Source organism: Ranitomeya variabilis, chromosome 2 (genome assembly GCF_051348905.1).
Source record: "Ranitomeya variabilis isolate aRanVar5 chromosome 2, aRanVar5.hap1, whole genome shotgun sequence".
Classification (NCBI taxonomy): Eukaryota; Metazoa; Chordata; class Amphibia; order Anura; family Dendrobatidae; genus Ranitomeya; species Ranitomeya variabilis.
The window spans coordinates 180,082,148-180,104,712 of record NC_135233.1 but is presented as its reverse complement, the minus strand read 5'-3'; the positions used below and the strand labels follow the sequence as shown (position 1 = coordinate 180,104,712).

The following is a 22,565-nucleotide window of genomic DNA, read 5'->3' as shown; positions in this document are numbered from 1 at the left end:
AATTCAATTTATTATCTTGCTCAGAATTTTCTTATGGTAATGTCGTGCTCCACGGTGGAGTTATTTTAAAACACAACACAAATATATTTTTTAATAGTTTTTAAAAGTCATATAAAAGGTGCAAATACTTATTGTTTTTTGGAGGTATCTAGTGGCTACAAAACTGGAGAACCCAGCGCGGATCATTTTTATATATATACCAACATATAAAACAAGTCTTAAACTATTTTTGAGGATACACAACTGAGAGATTGGGCGCCAGTATGTATAACAGGCGACAGACACCAGGTTGGATCCAAAATAGCTATTTTAGCTGCTCTTTATGCCCAGTGGGCTTTTGTGGTGATATTTACTTGCTTGATTGGCACTAACATTACATTGAGCAGCGTATTGATTGAGCCGGCCACTCACACCGGGGGTTCCTTCCTTATTCCATCCTTGTGCACTTTATTAGTTTTGTACTTTTGCATTTTACTGTATAATGCATTGTTAATAAAATATAACCTTTTATACCTATATACTCCTTCATTCTCCTTTCTTGGTAGTGTTGTACATCTGTTGAGGAACTCAGCACACGTGACTGAACTTGTTCACTAATGTTTTTGTCAAGACTGTGGGATCAATTCATCAAAGTATTTTGTGTCTGAAAACTGGGGTATTTCAGTTAGGAATTATAAAATGCCCAAGATGGAAGAGAAGGAGCGGAGTTGGTACCTGAACCTTTAACAGAACAGACGTGTGGTGCAACAAGGTTGGCTCATAGCTGCCATTACGAGAGACCAGACCGAAGTGAAGAATCGAGTAACCAAATTCAAGTGGACAACCAAGTGATCAGACCTAATAGAAGAATCGAGAAACCAGATCCAAGCACAGAGCCGAGTGAGTAGACCCAAGTAAAGAATCAAGAAACCAGATCTGAGAGAAGAACTGAGCCTGAACCTGAGTGGAGCTAAGTGAATGGAGCCAGAACCAAGCGAATGGGACCAGAGCCACGAGAAGCAAGGCGGTCATGTTGGAGGGACATTTGTGAGATCCGCAAACTGAAATGCAGAAGTACAGTACGCAGGGGACAGGACATGCTTCAGGAAACAGAAGCCGCCAGCATAACATGTGCTAGAAGCGACTCAACAAGAAGGGACTTGAAACCTAAAGGAGTAGTAATGTAGACTGATGTTAGGGCTTTACGGCGTACGTCATTACAACCAGAGTGACAGGATAATGACAGTAAGGGATACACGACTGACTGTGATGCACTTTAGGACAAAGTAATAAAATAGAGATGCTTGTATGTTGTATCTATTGTAAATGTTTAGTTTCTTGTATGATAGGGTTTAATTGTTATTTTTGTTACTGCTACTTCAATCAGAAGAAGGGACTTACGTTCAAGTTGTAAAGCATTTGTTTGTTCTATAATAACCTGCTAATCCTGTTTAATTTTGTATCTGAATTATTCAAATTGTTGTGTTAGTAATAAGTAATATTTGGTTAAGTTACTGCTGTGTCTTCATCTTCTGCACAGTTGCATCACAAGCACCTGTTTACAGAGACGCAAAGCCACTGAAAACTTGCAACGAATACATTAAGTGCTCTTAAAGATTTGGCGCATCCTACTCCAAAATGCCCCTCCATTAAGACTGGCTTGTAAAATGACAATATTGACGGATTGGATGGACCGAAAAGCCTTGTGCACATCACATCAAGCAAAAAGTATACAAAATGTATGTGTATTACAGATTCTCCTCTTGCACTTGTTATAGCAGCCTTCTAGAGACCGCACAGCTTTTCTGCCCACAAAATGGCAGCTTATGAAGGTGCATGTGATCAGACCTGTCCATTATCCATTTCCAATTGTTTTCTGTGGAAATAAACCAAACAAGCTAGCCATCTATTTTAGTTTGTGTCCATGAGGCTTTGGAGCCCATGCACATGTTAGTGCCAATCAAATAAGTAAATATCACCACAAAAGCCCACTGGGCATAAAGAGCAACTAAAATAGCTATTTTGGATCCAACCTGGTGTCTGTCGCCTGTTATACATACTGGTAAGCGCTGCTCTTTATGCCCAATGGGCTTTTATTGTTCTCAATGCTCTTCCTTTTCACCACTTTTGGCAGGCATTATCAACTTCAAGAACTGACTGCTGAATTGCTGTCTGATATATCACATTCATTCACAAGTAGTGTTGTCATCAGGTAAATGGTGTTATTTACTTAATCTCTTAGTGATTTTATGTAAGTTGAGCTAAATCCAAGAATGATGGCTAGCTGTGATTCAGGTCTGACTCGGGCTGCAATCAGCTTTAATATCCATAGACTCAATGCAAAGCAAGTACAGCACGGTACAAAAATAAATCCTAGGCCATCTAGCCTGTGGCCAAACATAGTAGATCTTTTATAGCTAAATATCAAAATGCCATTTCTAAATTCTTATACATTTGTAAGAGGATGAAAAAGTAAAGGGACAAATAAAAGTGTTTAAAGCCGAGTATCTGTGGACGAACACCGCCACCTGCTGATCAAGGACGAAAAAGAAAGTGAAAGCAAAAAAACTATTAGTGGGAACCTATGTTCCCCCAGGAAAGGGATTGTGAAGACACCGGGTCAGGTGACAGTTATGTCACAATTACAAAATATAAACAGCCTGGCCAGGTCGAGAAGGGAGTAGGAACTGTACCAGGCAGGTTGAGTGGTCGCGAAGTAGGGTTACAGCCACTCAAAACAGAAGGGTCTGAGATTGTTCAGACGTCGGAGAAGGCCTGAGCTGTGAGGAAGATCTGTAACCTGCGCTGGTATCAGTCCTTGACCAGCACCAGTAGAAAATCGCAAGCAGCACCAGTACAAGACAGCAGGCAGCGCCAGTAGAAGACCATGACTAGTTCTGACACAGGCTCTGGAGATGATTTGGATGTAGTATAGGACCATTCTTGTGAGCTGTTACTTCCAGTATAGACGTAGGGTACAGGGTGTAGGTTGAGGCTGTGCTTCACGGAATGGAGACTGACAGTGTGACGAGTAAACTTTATACCCAGTGACTCGCATATCTTAAACTTGTGGCCCAGCAGGAAATACCAGTGACCCCCGCTAGGGTCAGTGTAACAATCAGAGGAGTTTACAGAGACTACAATGGGGATGGGCCTAGTACTGAGAGTAAAGCCCGTTAAGCTGAGACATAAAGGCATTAATAGTCGTATAACTGCTAGATAAAAAGAACATTAAGAATAGTGTTTATAATAGAAGGTTGCATAGATATTATACTTAGTCACATCATTGTGTTCCAAGAGTTTCATAACATACTGTATTGACCTTTCTACTGTTACCCATAATACAATGCGACAATCATGGAGAAGACTGCTGACCTGACAGATGTCCAGAAGACAGTCATTGACATACTCCACAAGGAAAGTAAATTTTGCATTTCATTAGGAAATCAAGGTCCCAGAGTCTGGAGGAAGAGTGGAGAGGTGTCACAAGGATGTGGTTTGTAGAACCACTGTGCCTTGGACCGCAGAAAGCCTGGTGGGGCGTGACTAAGCGAGCACCGAAATGTTCACTAGAGCCTCTGATACTGACTCTAGTGAACTCTAGATACTGACTCTAGTGAACTGACTAGAGACTACTGACTGACTGACTTGGCTCCCGATGAACTCCAGGTGCCACTCCAGGACAGACCAACGAACGATCGGCAGCTGGACCCAGAAGTACAGACTGGATGGTGCAGCAGGCAGAGTTTGAATCAGAGTGCATCAGGCAGTGTACTTGTCAGAGTGCAGCAGGCAGAATCTACACCAGAGTGTATCATGCAGGATCTGCACCAGAGTGCAGTAGACAGAATCTGCTTTATAATATACTAGCTGTACTACCCGGCTTCGCCCGGGTTAATGACTGCTGTTAGCAAAATAGAATGTGTTAACAAAAATGTATTCTGCACACAAAAACCACAAAACAAATAGATAGAAATGTAATTATTAAAAGGCAAAAACTAAGCTAATAGAAGAATTTCACAACATATATTAGCTTTGTTATACTGAGAATGTCTTTGTTGCCTATATTAACCAATCAGAGCTCAGATTAATTAACTGTAGCAAAATAGAAGCTGAGCTATGATTGGATGCTATTGGCAGCCTGATAAATCCCCAGCCAACAGGAAGCCCTCCCCCCTGGCAGTATATATTAGCTCACACATACACATAATAGACTGGTCATGTGACTGACAGCTGCCGGATTCCTATATGGTACATTTGTTGCTCTTGAAGTTTGTCTGCTTATTAATCAGATTTTTATTTTTGAAGGACAATACCAGACTGGTGTGTGTTTTAGGGCGAGTTTCATGTGTCAAGTTGTGTGTGTTGAGTTGCGTGTGGCGACATGCATGTAGCGACTTTTGTGAGATGAGTTTTGTGTGGCGACATGCGTGTAGCAACATTTTGTGTGTCGAGTTGCATGTGACAGGTTAGTGTAGCAAGTTGTGTGCAGCAAGATTTGTGCATGGTGAGTTTTGCGCGTGGCGAGTTTTATGTGTGGTGCCTTTTGAGTATGTGCAAGTTTTGTGTGAGGCAACTTTTGCATGTGTTGCAACTTTTGTGCATGTGGCAATTTTTCCACGTGTGCAAGTTTTGCGTGTGGCGAGTTTTCCATGAGGTGAGTTTTGCACGTGTGGCGAGTTTTGCATGTGGAGAGTTTTGCGCGTGGCGAGTTTTGAGCGGCGACTTTTGTGTTTCGACTTTTATGTGGCGAGGTTGGTGTATGTGTGGTGAAATGTGCGCTGAGGGTGGTATATGTGTTCGAGCACGTGGTAGTGTGTGGCGCATTTTGTGTGTGTGTTCATATCCCCGTGGTGGTGTGGTGATTATCCCATGTCGGGGCCCCACCTTAGCAACTGTACAGTATATACTCTTTGGCGCCATCGCTCTCATTCTTTAAGTCCCCCTTGTTCACATCTGGCAGCTGTTAATTTGCCTCCAACACTTTTCCTTTCATTTTTTCCTTATTATGTAGATAGGGGCAAAATTGTTTGGTGAATTGGAAAGCGCGGGGTTAAAATTTCACCTCACAACATAGCCTGTGACGCTCTCGGGGTCCAGACGTGTGACTGTGCAAAATCTTGTGCCTGTAGCTGCGACGGTTCAGATGCCAATCCCGGACATACACACATACACACATTCAGCTTTATACACTACTAGCTGAAGAGCCCGGCATTGCCTGGGCATAGCAAATATCTGTGGTTAGTTATAGCACCTCACTTCTCTTATTTTCCCATCACGCCTCTCATTTTCCCCATCACATCTTTCATTTTCCCCCTCACATCTCTCATTTTCTCCCTCACTCCTCTCATTTTCCCCCTCACTCCTCTTATTTTCCCCCTCACTCCTCTCATTCCCCCCTAACACTTGTCATTTCGACCTCACATCTGTCATTTTCCGATGACTCCACTATTTTCCCTCACTCCTCTCATTTTGCACTCACACCTTTTCATTTTTACCTCACACCTCTCATTTTCACCTCAGTATATACATGTTTGTCATCTCCCTTATATATAGTATACACCTGTATGTCATCTCCTGTATATAGTATATACCTGTATGTCATCTCCCCTGTATATAGTATATACCTGCTGTGTGTCATCTTCCCTGTATATAGTATATACCTGTATGTCATCTCCTCCTATATATAGTATATTATTATTATTATTATTATTATTATTATTCATTTTTATAGCGCCATTTATTCCATGGCGCTGTACATGTGAAATACGGGGCAAATATAGACAAATACATTAGACATGAGCAAAAAAAAAACTAAACAAGGCACATGGGTACATAAGGAGGGAGGACCCTGCCCGCGAGGGCTCACAATCTGCAGGGGATGGGTGATGATACACTAGGAGAGGGCAGAGCTGGTTGTGCGGCGGTTCAGTAGGTTCAGGATCACTGCAGGCTGTAGGCTTGTCGGAAGAGGTGAGTCTTCAGGTTCTTTTTGAAAGTTTCTATGGTAGGCGAGAGTCTGATGTGCTGGGGTAGAGAGTTCCAGAGTATGGGGGAAGCACGGGAGAAGTCTTGGATGCGGTTGTGGGAAGAAGAGATGAGAGGGGAGTAGAGAAGGAGGTCTTACCTGTATACCTGTATGTAATCTCCTCCTGTATATAGTATATACCTGTGTGTCATCTCACCTATAAATAGTATATATCTGTGTGTCATCTCCTGTATATAGTATATACCTGTATGTCATCTCCTCCTATACATAGCATATACCTGTATGTCATCTCCTGTATATACTATATACCTGTAGGTAATCTGCTCCTGTATATAGTATATACCTGTGTGTCATCTCCTCCTGTATATAGTATATACCTGTATGTCATCTCCTCCTGTATGTAGTATGTACCTGTATGTCATCTCCTCCTCTATATAGTATATACCTGTGTGTCATCTCTCCTGTATATAGTATATATCTGTGTGTCATCTCCTGTATATAGTATATACCTGTGTGTCATCTCCCCTGTAAATAGTATATACCTGTGTGTCATCTCCTCCTGTATATAGTATATATCTGTATGTCATCTCCTCCTGTATTAGACCTCGTTCACACGTTATTTAGTCAGTATTTTTACCTCAGTATTTGTAAGCTAAATTGGCAGCCTGATAAATCCCCAGCCAACAGTAAGCCCACCTGTTGTGAACTCTGTTTTTGGGCTCCCTCTTGTGGTCACAACTGGTACTGTGTGAGTGCTGTCTTTGGGCTCCCTCTGGTGGTTCTTTGTGTCATTCTGCAGGTCTGAGGCAGGATCAGCTGTCTCATTATCTCTTAGCTGGTTTCCTATTTAGTTCACCTGGACTCTCAGTTGTTGCCTGCTGTCAATGTCTTCAGTGCTATTTTGGAGCTCTCCTGCAGTCCTTCGTTATCAGTCTCTTCAAGAGAAGCTAAGTTTTGCTTGGTTCATTTTTTGACCATCAGTGGTCATATGTTTCTTGGTTTATTTTTGTTTCTTGTCCAGCTTGCTAATATGTGATTTCCTTGCTTGCTGGTAGCTCTAGGGGGCTGAGTTTCTCCCCTCACACCGTTAGTTGGTGTGGGGGTTCTTGTATTCTCAGCGTGGATATTTTGCATAGGGTTTTTTACTGACCGCACAGTTCCCTATCTGTCTTCTGCTATCTAGTATTAGCGGGCCTCATTTGCTTAATCTGTTTTCATTTCTACATTTGTGTTTTCCCCTTACCTCACCTTTATTATTTGTTGGGGGCTTCCTATATCTTTGGGGTGCTTTCTCCTGAGGCAAGTGAGGTCTTAGTTTCCCTCCAGGAGTAGATAGTTTCTCAGGCTGCGTCGAGACGTCCAGGATTTTAGGCATGTTCACTGGCTTCCTTTAGTGTGTTGGTTAGGATCAGGTTTGCGGTCAGTCCAGTTACCACCTCCCTAGAGCTCGTGTCTATGTTCATAAACTTAGCTAGTCCGTTTTGTGATCCTCAGCCACTAGGATCATAACAGTACAGCAGGCCAAAAAAGTGTTTAATGCATCGCAGAAGTGGGATAAGAGAAGCCCTGAGTACAATTTTTTTTTTTTTTCTCTCTATCTTTGCTGCAGTCTGTCCAGCTTCTCTCATCCCCTTAATCCCTGGGTGGTTTTGTGTTCAGCTGCAGACATGGATATTCAGAGTCTGACTTCTCGTGTGGATCATCTTGCTGCAAGGGTGCAAAGCATTCAGGATTTTGTTGTTCATAGCCCTATGTCAGAGCCAAAAATACCTATTCCTGAGTTGTTTTCTGGAGATAGATCTAGGTTTCTGAATTTTAAGAATAATTGTAAATTATTTCTATCTTTGAAACCTCGTTCCTCTGGTGATTCCGCTCAGCAAGTTAAAATTGTTATCTCCTTGTTACATGGCGACCCTCAAGATTGGGCCTTCTCTCTGGTGCCAGGAGATCCTGCATTGCTGAATGTGGATGCGTTTTTTCTGGCGCTTGGACTGCTTTATGAGGAACCTAATCTTGAGAACCAGGCAGAAAAGGCCTTGCTGGCTCTTTCTCAGGGCCAGGATGAAGCTGAGGTGTATTGTCAAAAATTTCGGAAATGGTCAGTGCTTACTCAATGGAATGAGTGTGCCCTGGCTGCAAATTTCAGAGAAGGTCTTTCTGAAGCCATTAAGAATGTTATGGTGGGGTTCCACACGCCTGCAAGTCTGAATGACTCAATGGCTTTCGCCATTCAGATTGATCGGCGTTTGAGGGAGCGCAAATCTGCGCACCATCTGGCGGTGTTTTCTGAACAGAGACCTGAGTCTATGCAATGTGACCGAGTTCTGACCAGAACTGAGCGGCAAAATCATAGATGTCAAAATGGGTCGTGCTTTTACTGTGGTGATTCAACTCATGTTATCTCAGCATGCTCTAAGCGCGTTAAAAAAATCGCTAAACCTGTCACCATTGGTACTATACAGCCTAAATTCATTTTGTCTGTTACTTTAATTTGTTCTTTGTCATCCTACTCAGTTATGGCTTTTGTGGATTCAGGTGCTGCCCTGAATCTGATGGATTTGTCGTTTGCCAGGCGCTGTGGTTTTGTCCTGGAGCCTTTGGAATTCCCTATTCCACTGAGGGGAATTGATGCTACACCATTGGCTGAGAATAAGCCTCAATATTGGACTCAAGTGACCATGTGCATGACTCCTGTACATCAGGAGGTGATTCGCTTTCTTGTGCTGCATAATTTGCATGATGTTGTCGTGTTGGGTCTGCCATGGCTGCAGGCCCATAATCCAGTTCTGGATTGGAAAGCTATGTCTGTGTCAAGTTCGGGTTGCCAGGGGATTCATGGCGATGCTCCTTTGGTATCAATTGCTTCTTCCACTCCTTCTGAGGTCCCTGAGTTTTTGTCGGACTACCAGGATGTATTTGATGAGCCCAGATCCGGTGCCCTGCCTCCTCACAGGGATTGTGATTATGCTATAAATTTGATTCCTGGTAGTAAGTTCCCTAAGGGACGACTTTTTAATTTGTCTGTACCAGAACATGCCGCAATGCGGAGCTATATAAAGGAGTCTTTAGAGAAGGGACATATTCGCCCGTCCTCCTCCCCTCTTGGTGCAGGATTCTTTTTTGTGACCAAGAAGGATGGTTCTCTGAGACCTTGTATAGATTATCGTCTTCTAAATAAAATCACGGTCAAATTTCAGTATCCTTTGCCATTGTTGTCTGATCTGTTTGCTCGGATTAAGGGGTCCAGTTGGTTCACCAAGATAGATCTTCGTGGTGCGTATAACCTTGTGCGCATTAAGCAGGGGGATGAATGGAAAACAGCATTTAATACGCCCGAAGGCCATTTTGAGTACTTGGTGATGCCTTTTGGACTCTCTAATGCTCCTTCTGTGTTCCAGTCCTTCATGCATGACATCTTCCGAGAATATCTGGATAAATTTATGATTGTGTATCTGGATGACATTTTGGTCTTTTCTGAGGACTGGGAGTCCCATGTGAAGCAGGTCAGGATGGTATTTCAGGTCCTGCGTGCTAATGCCTTATTAGTGAAGGGCTCAAAATGTCTTTCGGAGTACAGAAGGTTTCCTTTTTGGGTTTTATTTTTTCTCCTTCTACTATTGAGATGGACCCAGTCAAGGTCCAGGCTATTCATGACTGGACTCAGCCTACATCTGTTAAGAGTCTTCAGAAGTTCTTGGGTTTTGCTAATTTTTACCGTCGCTTCATTGCTAATTTTTCTGGCGTGGTTAAACCCTTGACGGATTTGACCAAGAAGGGTTCTGATGTGATTAATTGGTCTCCTGCGGCCGTGGAAGCCTTTCGGGAGTTGAAGCGCCGGTTTTCTTCGGCTCCAGTTTTGTGTCAGCTTGATGTCTCTCTTCCTTTTCAGGTCGAGGTTGATGCTTCTGAGATTGGAGCAGGGGCTGTTTTGTCTCAGAGAAGCTCTGATTGCTCTGTGATGAAGCCTTGTGCTTTCTTTTCAAGAAAGTTTTCGCCTGCCGAGCGAAATTATGATGTTGGTAATCGGGAGTTGTTGGCTATGAAGTGGGCATTTGAGGAGTGGCGACATTGGCTTGAGGGAGCTAAGCATCATGTAGTGGTCTTAACTGATCACAAAAATCTGATTTATCTCGAGTCTGCCAAGCGGCTGAATCCTAGACAGGCTCGTTGGTCGTTGTTTTTCTCCCGTTTCGATTTCGTGGTCTCGTACCTGCCTGGTTCGAAGAACGTGAAAGCTGATGCTCTTTCTAGGAGTTTTGTGCCTGACTCTCCGGGAGTTTCAGAGCCGGCTGGTATCCTCAGAGAGGGAGTGATTTTGTCTGCCATTTCCCCAGATTTGCGACGAGTGCTGCAGAAATTTCAGGCGGATAGACCGGACCGTTGCCCACCAGAGAGACTGTTTGTCCCAGATAGATGGACCAGCAGAGTTATTTCCGAGGTTCATTCTTCGGTGTTGGCAGGACATCCTGGGATTTTTGGTACCAGAGATTTGGTGGCTATGTCCTTCTGGTGGCCTTCCTTGTCGCGGGATGTGCGTTCCTTTGTGCAGTCCTGTGGGATTTGTGCTCGGGCTAAGCCTTGCTGTTCTCATGCCAGCGGTTTGCTTTTGCCTTTGCCTGTCCCAAAGAGGCCTTGGACGCACATTTCCATGGATTTTATTTCTCAGAGAATGTCTGTCATCTGGGTGGTGTGTGATCGTTTTTCCAAAATGGTCCATTTGGTGCCCTTGCCTAAGTTGCCTTCCTCCTCCGATTTGGTTCCTCTATTTTTTCAGAATGTGGTTCGCTTGCACGGCATCCCTGAAAATATTGTGTCTGACAGAGGATCCCAGTTTGTGTCCAGATTTTGGCGGATCTTTTGTGCTAAGATGGGCATTGATTTGTCTTTTTCGCCGGCCTTCCATCCTCAGGCGAATGGTCAAACCGAGCGAACTAATCAGACCTTGGAAACTTATTTAAGATGTTTTGTTTCTGCTGATCAGGATGATTGGGTGACTTGTTTGCCATTGGCCGAGTTTGCCCTTAATAATCGGGCTAGTTCTGCTACTTTGGTTTCGCCTTTTTTCTGCAATTCTGGTTTTCATCCTCGTTTTTCCTCGGGTCAGGTTGAGCCTTCTGACTGTCCTGGGGTGGATTCTGTGGTGGATAGGTTGCAGCAGATTTGGAACCATGTGATGGACAATTTGAAGTTGTCACAGGAGAAGACTCAGCGCTTTGCCAACCGCCGTCGCGGTGTGGGTCCCCGACTTCTTGTTGGGGATTTGGTATGGCTGTCTTCTCGGTATGTTCCTATGAAGGTTTCCTCTCCTAAATTCAAGCCTCGCTTCATCGGTCCTTATAAGATTTTGGAAATCCTTAACCCGGTGTCATTTCGTTTGGACCTCCCAGCGTCGTTTGCCATTCATAACGTGTTCCATAGGTCTTTGTTGCGGAGGTATGTGGTGCCTGTGGTTCCTTCTGTTGAACCCCCTGCTCCGGTGCTGGTTGAGGGCGAATTGGAGTACGTGGTGGAGAAGATCTTGGATTCTCGTATTTCTAGACGGAGGCTTCAGTATTTGGTTAAGTGGAAGGGCTATGGTCAGGAGGATAATTCCTGGGTTGTCGCCTCTAATGTTCATGCGGCCGATTTGGTTCATGCCTTCCATGTGGCTCATCCTGATCGCCCTGGGGGTTTTGATGAGGGTTCGGTGACCCCTCCTCAAGGGGGGGTACTGTTGTGAACTCTATTTTGGGCTCCCTCTTGTGGTCACAACTGGTACTGTGTGAGTGCTGTCTTTGGGCTCCCTCTGGTGGTTCTTTGTGTCATTCTGCAGGTCTGAGGCAGGATCAGCTGTCTCGTTATCTCTTAGCTGGTTTCCTATTTAGTTCACCTGGACTCTCAGTTGTTGCCTGCTGTCAATGTCTTCAGTGCTATTTTGGAGCTCTCCTGCAGTCCTTCGTTATCAGTCTCTTCAAGAGAAGCTAAGTTTTGCTTGGTTCATTTTTTGACCATCAGTGGTCATATGTTTCTTGGTTTATTTTTGTTTCTTGTCCAGCTTGCTAATATGTGATTTCCTTGCTTGCTGGTAGCTCTAGGGGGCTGAGTTTCTCCCCTCACACCGTTAGTTGGTGTGGGGGTTCTTGTATTCTCAGCGTGGATATTTTGCATAGGGTTTTTTACTGACCGCACAGTTCCCTATCTGTCTTCTGCTATCTAGTATTAGCGGGCCTCATTTGCTTAATCTGTTTTCATTTCTACGTTTGTGTTTTCCCCTTACCTCACCGTTATTATTTGTTGGGGGCTTCCTATATCTTTGGGGTGATTTCTCTTGAGGCAAGTGAGGTCTTACTTTCCCTCCAGGAGTAGATAGTTTCTCAGGCTGCGTCGAGACGTCCAGGATTTTAGGCACGTTCACCGGCTTCCTTTAGTGTGTTGGTTAGGATCAGGTTTGCGGTCAGTCCAGTTACCACCTCCCTAGAGCTCGTGTCTATGTTCATAAACTTAGCTAGTCTGTTTTGTGATCCTCAGCCACTAGGATCATAACACCCACCCCCTGGCAGTATATATTAGCTCACACATACACATAATAGACTGGTCATGTGACTGACAGCTGCCGGATTCCTATATGGTACATTTGTTGCTCTTGTAGTTTGTCTGCTTATTAATCAGATTTTTTTTTTTAAGGATAATACCAGACTTGTGTGTGTTTTAGGGCGAGTTTCGTGTGTCAAGTTGTGAGTGTTGAGTTGCGTGTGGCGACATGCATGTAGCGACTTTTGTGAGATGAGTTTTGTGTGGCGACATGCGTGTAGCAACTTTTTGTGTGTCGAGTTGCATGTGACAGGTTAGTGTAGCAAGTTGTGTGCAGCAAGTTTTGCGCATGGCAAGTTTTGCGCGTGGTGAGTTTTATGTGTGGTGCCTTTTGAGTATGTGCAAGTTTTGTGTGCGGCAACTTTTGCATGTGTTGCAACTTTTGTGCATGTGGCAATTTTTCCGCGTGTGCAAGTTTTGCGTGTGGCGAGTTTTCCATGAGGTGAGTTTTGCACGTGTGGCGAGTTTTGCATGTGGAGAAATTTGCGCGTGCCGAGTTTTGAGCAGCGACTTTTGTGTTTCGACTTTTATGTGGCGAGGTTGGTGTATGTGTGGTGAAATGTGCGCTGAGGGTGGTAGATGTGTTCGAGCACGTGGTAGTGTGTGGCGCATTTTGTGTGTGTGTTCATATCCCCGTGGTGGTGTGGTGATTATCCCATGTCGGGGCCCCACCTTAGCAACTGTACAGTATATACTCTTTGGCGCCATCGCTCTCATTCTTTAAGTCCCCCTTGTTCACATCTGGCAGCTGTTAATTTGCCTCCAACACTTTTCCTTTCATTTTTTCCCCATTATGTAGATAGGGGCAAAATTGTTTGGTGAATTGGAAAGCGCGGGGTTAAAATTTCACCTCACAACATAGCTTTGACGCTCTCGGGGTCCAGACGTGTGACTGTGCAAAATTTTGTGCCTGTAGCTGCGACGCCTCCAACACTTTTCCTTTCACTTTTTCCCCATTATGTAGATAGGGGCAAAATTGTTTGGTGAATTGGAAAGCGCGGGGTTAAAATTTCACCTCACAACATAGCTTTGACGCTCTCGGGGTCCAGACGTGTGACTGTGCAAAATTTTGTGCCTGTAGCTGCGACGCCTCCAACACTTTTCCTTTCACTTTTTCCCCATTATGTAGGTAGGGGCAAAATTGTTTGGTGAATTGGAAAGCGCGGGGTTAAAATTTCACCTCACAACATAGCCTATGACGCTCTCGGGGTCCAGACGTGTGACTGTGCAAAATTTTGTGGCTGTAGCTGCGACGGTTCAGATGCCAATCCCAGACATACACACATACACACATACACACATTCAGCTTTATATATTAGATGTTCCAAATTATTATGCAAATTACATTTTTATCAGATTTTCCTAAATGGTCGGTGCAAATGACAGTCAGTCTAATAAAAGTCATCACCCGTTAGATTATACATCGAATTTTATTGAAGAAACAGCCCAATGATAACAGTATAATCTCCAAAATGAATAAAAACTCAAAATGCACTGTTCCAAATTGTTATGCACAGTAGAATTTCTAAACATTTGATATGTTTTAAAGAATTGAAAATGCTCATTTGTTGAATTTGCAGCATTAGGAGGTCACATTCACTGAACAAAAAAGCTATTTAACTCCAAAACCTCCTAACAGGCCAAGTTACATGTTAACATAGGACCCTTTCTTTGATATCACCTTCACAATTCTTGCATCCATTGAACTTGTGAGTTTTTGGAGAGTTTCTGCTTGTATTTCTTTGCATGAAGTTGGAATAGCCTCCCAGAGCTGTCTGTTTTGATGTGAACGGCCTCCCACCCTCATAGATCTTTTGCTTGATGATCCTCTAAAGGTTCTCTATAGGGTTGAGGTCAGGGGAAGATGGTGGCCACACCATGAGTTTATCTCCTTTTTTGCCCATAGCAGCCAATGCCTCAGAGGTATTCTTTGCAGCATGACATGGGGCATTGTCAGCATGAAGATGATTTTGCTCCTGAAGGCACGTTTCTGCTTTTTAGACCATAGAAGAAAGTTGTCAGTCTGAAACTCTATATACTTTGCAGCGGTCATTTTCACACCTTCAGGAACCTTAAAGGGCCTTACCAGCTGTTTCCCATGATTCTGGCCCAAAACATGACTCCTCCACCTCCTTGCTGATGTTGCAGCCTTGTTGGGACATGGTGGCCATCCACCAACCATCCACTACTCCATCCATCTGGACCATCCAGGGTTGCTCAACACTTATCAGTAAACAAGACTGTTTGGAAATTAGTCTTCATGTATGTGTGGGCCCAATACAACCATTTCTGCTTGCGAACACTGTTTAAGGGTGGCCGAATAGTAGGTTTATGCACCACAGCAAGCCTTTGAAGGAGCCTATACCTTGAGGTTCGAGGGACTCCAGAGGCACCAGCAGCTTCAAATATCTGTTTGCTGCTTTGTAATGGCTTTTTAGCATCTGCTCTCTTAATCCGATGAACTTGCCTGGCAGAAATCTTCCTCATTATGCCTTTATCACACAAACACATTTGTGCTCAGATACAGCCACAAATCTCTTAACAGTAAGATGATCACGCTTATGTTTTTGGAAAATTTCTAATGTTTTCATCCCTTCACCAAGGCATTGCACTATTTGATGCTTTTCAGCAGCAGAGAGATCCTTTTTCTTTCCCATATTACTTGAAAACTGTGACCTGCTTAATAATGTGGAACATCATTTTTAAGTAGTTTTCCTTTAAATAGAATCACCTGGAAAACCAATTATCACATGTGTTTAAGATTGATTTCAGTGATCCATTGAGCCCTGAGACACAATACCATCCACGAGTTTATTTGAAAAACAAAACAATTAAATCTTTATGACGCTTAAATCCAATTTGCATAATAATTTGGAACACAGTGTATATTAGATAGAGTCTGCCTATGGGGAGTGTCTATAAGGAGTGCATTATACAATATGGAGGCCTATGGGGAGTGCATTATACTATATGGAGGCCTATGGGGAGTGCATTATACCTTATTGAGGACTATCTGGTGCATTAAACTATAGAGGCCTATGGGGAGTGCATTATACTATATTGAGGACTATTTGGTGCATTATACTATATAGAGGCCTATGGGGAGTGCATTATACTATATTGAGGACTATCTGGTGCATTATACTATATGGAGGCTATCTAAGGGGCCATCATACAGTGTGGAGATTACAATGAGGGGGCCATCCTACAGTGTTGTAGCCATCAAACAGTTTGGGGGATACTAAGAGGTCAGTATACTGTGTGAGTGGTACTATATAGTGAGGGGGCATTATACTGTGTATAAGAGAGCATCACTGTGTATAAGGGAGCTGTACAGGGGGAGACACGGGACACGGGACTTATTGTCATAGGGGACCTCAGGTTACTGTGACTGTCAAAGGGGCACACAGAGCATTATTACTTTCTAGGGGACAAAATGTGGGTACTGTTTTCTAGAGCACTTGCACCCGGTATTACTATATTCTAGAGCAGGAGTCCTCAAACTTTTTAAACAGGGAGTCAGTTCACTGTCCCTCAGACCATTGGAGGGCTGGAATATAGTTTAAAAAAACTATGAACAAATTCCTATGCACACTGCGCATATCTTATTTTGAAGTAAAAAACAAACAAAACAGAAACAAACACAATATTTAAAATGAAGAACAAGTAAAGTTAAATCAACAAACTTACCGGTATTTCAATGGGAACTATGGGCCTGCTTTTGGCTAATGAGAGGGTCAGTGTCTGGTTCCATATTTGTCACTGCTAGTTGTAACAAGTGATGCAAGAGTGCATCAGTTAGTATAGGTCTGGTTGGAGATTTCAGATGTTTCATTCTTGTTCACCTACATAAGTGCTGCCAAAGATGGTTGCCATTTTGAGTGCATGGTTCCTGAGATTAGGATATGTTTCAGAGGGGAGAGATGCATAGAAATTAGGAAGGCTGCTTGACTTGAATGCGTCTTTCAGAGAGTCACAGATCTGCAGTTCAGCCAGTTCCATGTGGTAAATAGTATCCACATTTTCAATGTCAATAGAAAATGAGTTACAGAAAAGCTGTATGTCCTGTTCATGGAGATGAAACTCTTTAAATCTAAATTGGAACTGCTTTTGTCAGTTTTCCAGTGAATCCACACATGTTTTGTTTGGGAATGAAACCAATGTTTTTTCTGCTAACAGATTTTTAGTTGTGGGGAGATCGTAGAAATTTTCCTCCTTCACTTGTTTGATGAGGAGGCATAATTTTACTTCAAATGCTTTCCTTGAAGTTGCACATGAAAACTGTTAAGTAACTCTGTAATCTGTGGAAGTAAGTCATAGAAATGTTTCAAAACTCTCCCTCAACTCAGTCAACAGACTTCTGTGTGGAACAGAACATCTTCATAGGCAACATTTAGCTCAGACAGAAATTCCTGAAATTGTCTTTGGTTTAATGCATTAGCTCTAATTAAGTTAACACAAGATACCACAATTTTCATAACAGAGTCCCACTTCAGTGATTTACTACACAGTGCCTGTTGATAGATGAGGCAGTGTATGGCTATTGGTTATATTTGTCCATCTCTTGGTTAATGAGGGCAATCACTCCTTTCTTAGACCCCACCATGCTAGGAGTTGTCACACTGGCTAGTTTAGCCCAGTCCAGTCCAGCTCCAAACCACTCAGTTTGGCAAACCTTTTCATAGATATCATCTCCTGTAGTTGTTCCTTTGAGGCTTTGCAGTGCGGCAATCTCTTCTGTGACTTCGAAATAGTCATTCATCCCACGAATAAAAATTAGAAGTTGTGCAGAATCACGAATAGCATTACTTTCGTCGAGTGCAAAGGAAAATAGCAACTTTTTTGCAGAGTTTTGCAAATCCTGATGCAAATTGTCTCCCATTTCTTCAATCCTTCGTGTAATTGTAGTTCCTGAAAGACTCACTGTTCTAAATAAATTGGCCTTCTATGGACACATCTGTTTGGCAACAAAAAGAAGTCATTCTTTAACAAATTATCCTTCCTTGAATGGTCTGCCAGTGCACGCTATTAGCTTGGCAACTTGAAAACTTGTTTGCAGTGATGAAATATTTAGCTACTTCTGCTTCACAAAAGTATTTTGCTGAGTTGTCAATGTATTTTTCAGTTTTAATATTTTATCTTTTCTCACTTCTCTGACCAAAGCATCATATTTATCTTTATGTTGAGTTTGATAGTGTTGACGCAAATTGTATTCTTTGAACACAGACACTATATTCTGGCATATCAAACACACAGCTCTTTCCTTGTACTGCATGAAAAAGTAATCATAAGTCCTGTTCTTTGAATATCCAACACTCCGAGTCATTTTTTCTCTTTCTTGATATCATTGTTTCCTAGGGATTCCAAATTGCTATTAGTAAAATACCAATATATATACAGCGCTGCAAAAACAATATACCAGCAATAAAATTGCCCACACAGAGACATAGAGACTGGACTGCCCATCAATGCAGTCTGATCAGTGCCCATCAATGCAGCCTTGCCAGTCCATATCATTTCAACTTCACCAGTGCCCATATTGGTGGAACTCTGCTTTTACCTCAGGCTCAGACTGGTGTGGTACGAGAGTCCCCAATAGGCAGGTAAATGTCCTCAAGAGGCTGCATAGGTCCCCAATAGGCAGGTAAATGTCCCCAATGGGCAGCATAGGTTCCCAAAAGGCAGGTAAATTTCCCCAATAGGCAGCATGGGTCCCCAATAGGCAGGTAAATGTCCCCAATAAGCATGATAGACTGAACTCGGCGTAAAAACAAAACAAACAAAAAAAAGTACTCACCTATGTCCCCCGCTGCTCTGAATAGGCACCCGTTCAACTTCGTCTTCTTCTGGCACTGGCAGCGTGACGTCATCAGGGCCCGCGATTACAGGGTCCGCCGGTATTGAACTGTAGTGAAGTTCAATGCCGGCCGGGCCCATGGGCGGCCGCGGAAATTAACTACCAGTGTAGCAGAGGTAGGAGGAACAGCTGCTCGGGGTCCCTTGAGACCACGGGGCTCGGGGTCCCTTGAGACCACAGGCCCTGAAGCAGCTGCTACATCTGCTACCCAGGTAGTTCTGCTTCTGGTCGAGAGACAGAGAGAAGGAGGGGAGTCGGAGAGTGCGACCCACATTCCAAACATGCACACTGCGGGTTCGGAACAAGTCAGTTGCTAAGCAGGACAGGCGGGCCGGATAAATGTCCTCGGTGGGCCGCATGTGGCCAGCGGGCCATAGTATGAGGACCCCTATTCTAGAGGATTGCTTTAGAAGTTAGAAGGCACAGAGAACCACACAGCAGGTGCAGTAATAGGGATACATACAGCAGCAGCAGCTCAGCATTGGGGTATCAGCAGGATAAGGAGTTTGTGCAGGTTGGGAATAGATGGGACAGTGCTGAAAATATGAGACATGAAATATGTCTTTGTTGTGATTTCTGCAGCTGAGTCCTGGCTGGAAGTTGTCATAGCGGTCTGGGTCAGATGGAAAAGATGGGAAAAGTGAACGATTCCATCAGAAAGAATGTCACCTGTAAGTCACTGTCTATAACTGTATTGTAATCACTTATATGTTCCGTAGGACTGGTATCTAACACTGACCATATGGCGGTAATATCCATGTTGGTCTTTAAATAGAAATTATTTTCAGTAACAGCGCGGTCATCTGCTGAGGTTCTCCTACACAGGCTCGGACTGGCCCATAGGGGAACAGGGGAATCCTCTGGTGGGCCCTTGTGTAGATATAGGCCCCAACCCCACTGTATGAGCAATACTTGGCATAAATCACTTGATTTACTCTGTACAGAAAAAGCAACATCTCATCACTCATTAACCAAACTACCAAATTTGCTATTATATAGAAGCATAGGAAAATTTGTGAATGAGGGGAGCATAATATTTGCATACAGGTAAAAAGTGAGGCCGCCCAAAGTCAATGTTACTCGTGGGCCCTTGGCACCCCAGTTCAAACACTGCTCCTACATCCACTATTAGGGTGCGTCACCCAGTTGTAATTAAGCTTACCTTGTTAGGGACCCACTCAGAAGTTTCACCCCAAGCAACCGAAGCCCTAGCTAGCCTCTGTGTCTGACATAAACCCCATAGAGAATCTATGGGGTATCGTCAAGAGGAAGATGAGAGACACCAGACCCAACAATGCAGATGAGTTGAAGGCTGCAATCAAAGCAACCTGGGTGTCCATAACACCTCAGCAGTACCATAGGCTGATCGCCTCCATGCCACGCCACATTGATGCAAAAGGAGCCCTGACCAAGTATTGAGTGTACTTACTGAACATACATTTCAGTAAGCCAACATTTCGGATTTTAAAATAATTTTTCAAGCTGGTGTTATAAAATATTCTAATTTACTGAGATAATGACTTTCAGTTTTTTATTGGCTGTATGCCATAATCATCAACATTAACAGAAATAAACACTTGAAATGCGGTAGATAACTCTGATTATAATGACTCTATATAATATATGAGTTTCACTTTTTGTATTGAAGAAGAGAAACAAATTAACTTTTTGATGATATGCTAATTTTGTGAGAAGCATCTGTACAATGTCTATAGACAGTGAGCTGCTTTCATAGGAGGGGTTGGAGTCGGGCTTGGGCTCCCATAATGCTGTGTCCGAGTAAGCTCCTGGTGCTAAAACAATCATTGCAAGTAAACAACAGGAGAGAGCTTGATAAAAGAAACATTGTTGAAATGTATATTTTAACCCTGACCTCATGATGTCTTCCAATTACATAGCAAAAACCTGCACATCACTGCAAATCTTACTTCAGAGAGAAAATTTCTGGAGTAAGGCATACTACAGCTCATCATGGATTAGATGAACTGTGGCATCACGGTACTGTTTGGACCTCATCCTCCCCAGTTCGGGACATTTTTTCTGAGGAGGGCAAAACTGCAGTAAAAACATAAAGTGACAAAAAAAATTCGCATTCCGAGTTGTATAAATGTGTTGTGACTTTTTAAAGTGATTTGTTACATAATTCTGGCATAATCACTTTGATTACTCAGGGCCATTGTTCATGAAGTTTGTATAAAGTAAAAAAAAATTGTCTTTTTTTTGTGACTTTTTATAACATTTCGAAATGTTGCAAAAAATTAATTGCGTATATAAAATCACTTTTGGGGTGACTAGAGTACATTTGCCGCCAATCTTGTGACTTTTTGAAAAGTTACAAATGATGAATCAGGCGAAATCATCAAAAAAACCTAAACCTTACCCACAGTGCTGAACTTAAAAAAAAAAGACAAAAGAAAACGCAAAAGGAAAGATGAATTTAGTGTAAACAAAAAAGTGAAAAATACCAAAAACTTGATGAAAAACAGATGTGAATGCAATAATGAGTCTGGTCCATTGTTTTTATGGACTATTCCCTTGTGAATTATCGCAGACCCACGCTCTATAAAGGGTAAGGCCGGAGTCACAATAGAGCGTAATACAAATGAGTGCTATGCGATAAAAAGTCGCATAGCACTGGGACCAATCCTAATCTATGGGCAGCTCCCATCATCGGTTGTTTTCTCGGCCATATTATACGTGCGAGGGAAATCGCAGCATGCTGCTATTTGCAGCGTATATCGTCCGAGACTCACCAATGAAAGTCTATGGCTGCAAGAAAAACTCGCACACCACACGGACCATCAGTGTAACTTGCGAGAAATACGCACCAGTGACCCATAGAAAAGCCATCAATTCAGTGCGGTGTACAGTAAAATCACACTGACAGGTTAGAATAGAATAGATAAAATAAAGTCTACACATAGAATAGGTGTATGTGTATATATATATATATATATATCCAGAAAAATTGGAGGCAGCACACCGTTTGTAGTGAAAAGGAGGTATTTAATCAGCCCAGAAAGCGACGTTTCGGTCCCAACAGGGACCTTTCTCAAGCCTTATATATATATATACACATCATAGTAGACTTATTTAGAGCATTATATGGACAGATATTTTCATGCAGAGGGCATTTTGATAACACTTTTACTTTTAAGGGCACCATATCAGGATGTGCTGCAGAAGATGGAAATCTGCAGAGACGAGCTGTGGATATGAAAAGTCATCATGCTGTTTGGACAAGATGGAGATGAAAAGAAAGACAACAAATCAATGAGAGAGTATCATACCACTGCAAATCTACCAAGACCCGGCCATTCCTCTAAACTTTCATCTCAAACAAGGAGAAGACTGATCAGAGATGCAGCCACGAGGCCCATGATCACTCTGGATGAACTGCAGAGATCTGCAGCTGAGGTGGGACAGTCTGTCCATAGGACAACAATCAGTCGTTCACTGCACAAATCTGGCCTTTATGGAAGAATGGCAAGAAGAAAGCCATTTCTAAAAGATATCCAGAAAAAGTGTTGTTTAAAGTTTGCAACAAGCCACCTGGGAGACACACCAAACATGTGGAGGAACATACTCTGGTCAGATGAAACCAAAATCGAACTTTTTGGCAACAATGCCAAACGTTATGTTTGGCGTAAAGGCAACACAGCTCATCACCCTGAACACACCATCCCCACTGTCAAACATGGTGGTGGCAGCATCATGGTTTGGGCCTGCTTTTCTTTAGCAGGAACAGGGAAGATGGTTAAAATTGATGGGAAGATGGATGGAGCCAAATACAGGACCATTCTTGAAGAAAACCTGTTGGAGTCTGCAAAAGACCTGAGACTGGGACGGAGATTTGTCTTCCAAAAAGACAATGATCCCAAACATAAAGCAAAATCTACAATGGAATAGTTCACAAATAAACGTATCCAGGTGTTAGAATGGCCAAGTCAAAGTCCAGACCTCAATCCAATCGAGAATCTGTGGAAAGAGCTGAAAACTGCTGTTCACAAACGATCTCCATCAAACCTCACTGAGCTCGAGCTGTTTGCCAAGGAAGAATGGGCAAGAATTTCAGTCTCTCGATATACAAAACAGATAGCGATTTGCAGCTGTAATCGCAGCAAAAGGTGGCGCAACAAAGTATTAAGTTAAAGGGGCCGAATAATATTG

The 22,565-nt window shown here is 43.0% G+C and overlaps 2 protein-coding genes across 4 annotated transcripts in view; one reads left to right on the top strand and one right to left on the bottom strand.

Moving 5' to 3' along the window:
• SRD5A2 (steroid 5 alpha-reductase 2) overlaps nucleotides 1–22,565 on the bottom strand; it is a 107,310-nt gene that overhangs the window by 72,993 nt on the left and 11,752 nt on the right. The window contains exon 1 of one of the 3 annotated variants that reach the window (XM_077283246.1): nucleotides 16,229–16,468. The exons of the other annotated variants lie outside the window; for them this stretch is intronic. The gene's annotated coding sequence lies outside the window, so the exon portion shown is untranslated. Of the gene's footprint in view, nucleotides 1–16,228; nucleotides 16,469–22,565 lie in introns of those variants that run through there. 3 annotated transcript variants of the gene reach the window in all.
• The window catches only part of LOC143804798 (uncharacterized), a 58,607-nt gene continuing 54,651 nt past the window's right edge, over nucleotides 18,610–22,565 (top strand). Inside the window, exon 1 of the mRNA XM_077283247.1 lies at nucleotides 18,610–19,066. Within this exon, the coding sequence (XP_077139362.1) occupies nucleotides 19,018–19,066 (49 nt within the window). The 5' untranslated portion in view covers nucleotides 18,610–19,017. The remainder of the gene's footprint in view (nucleotides 19,067–22,565) is intronic.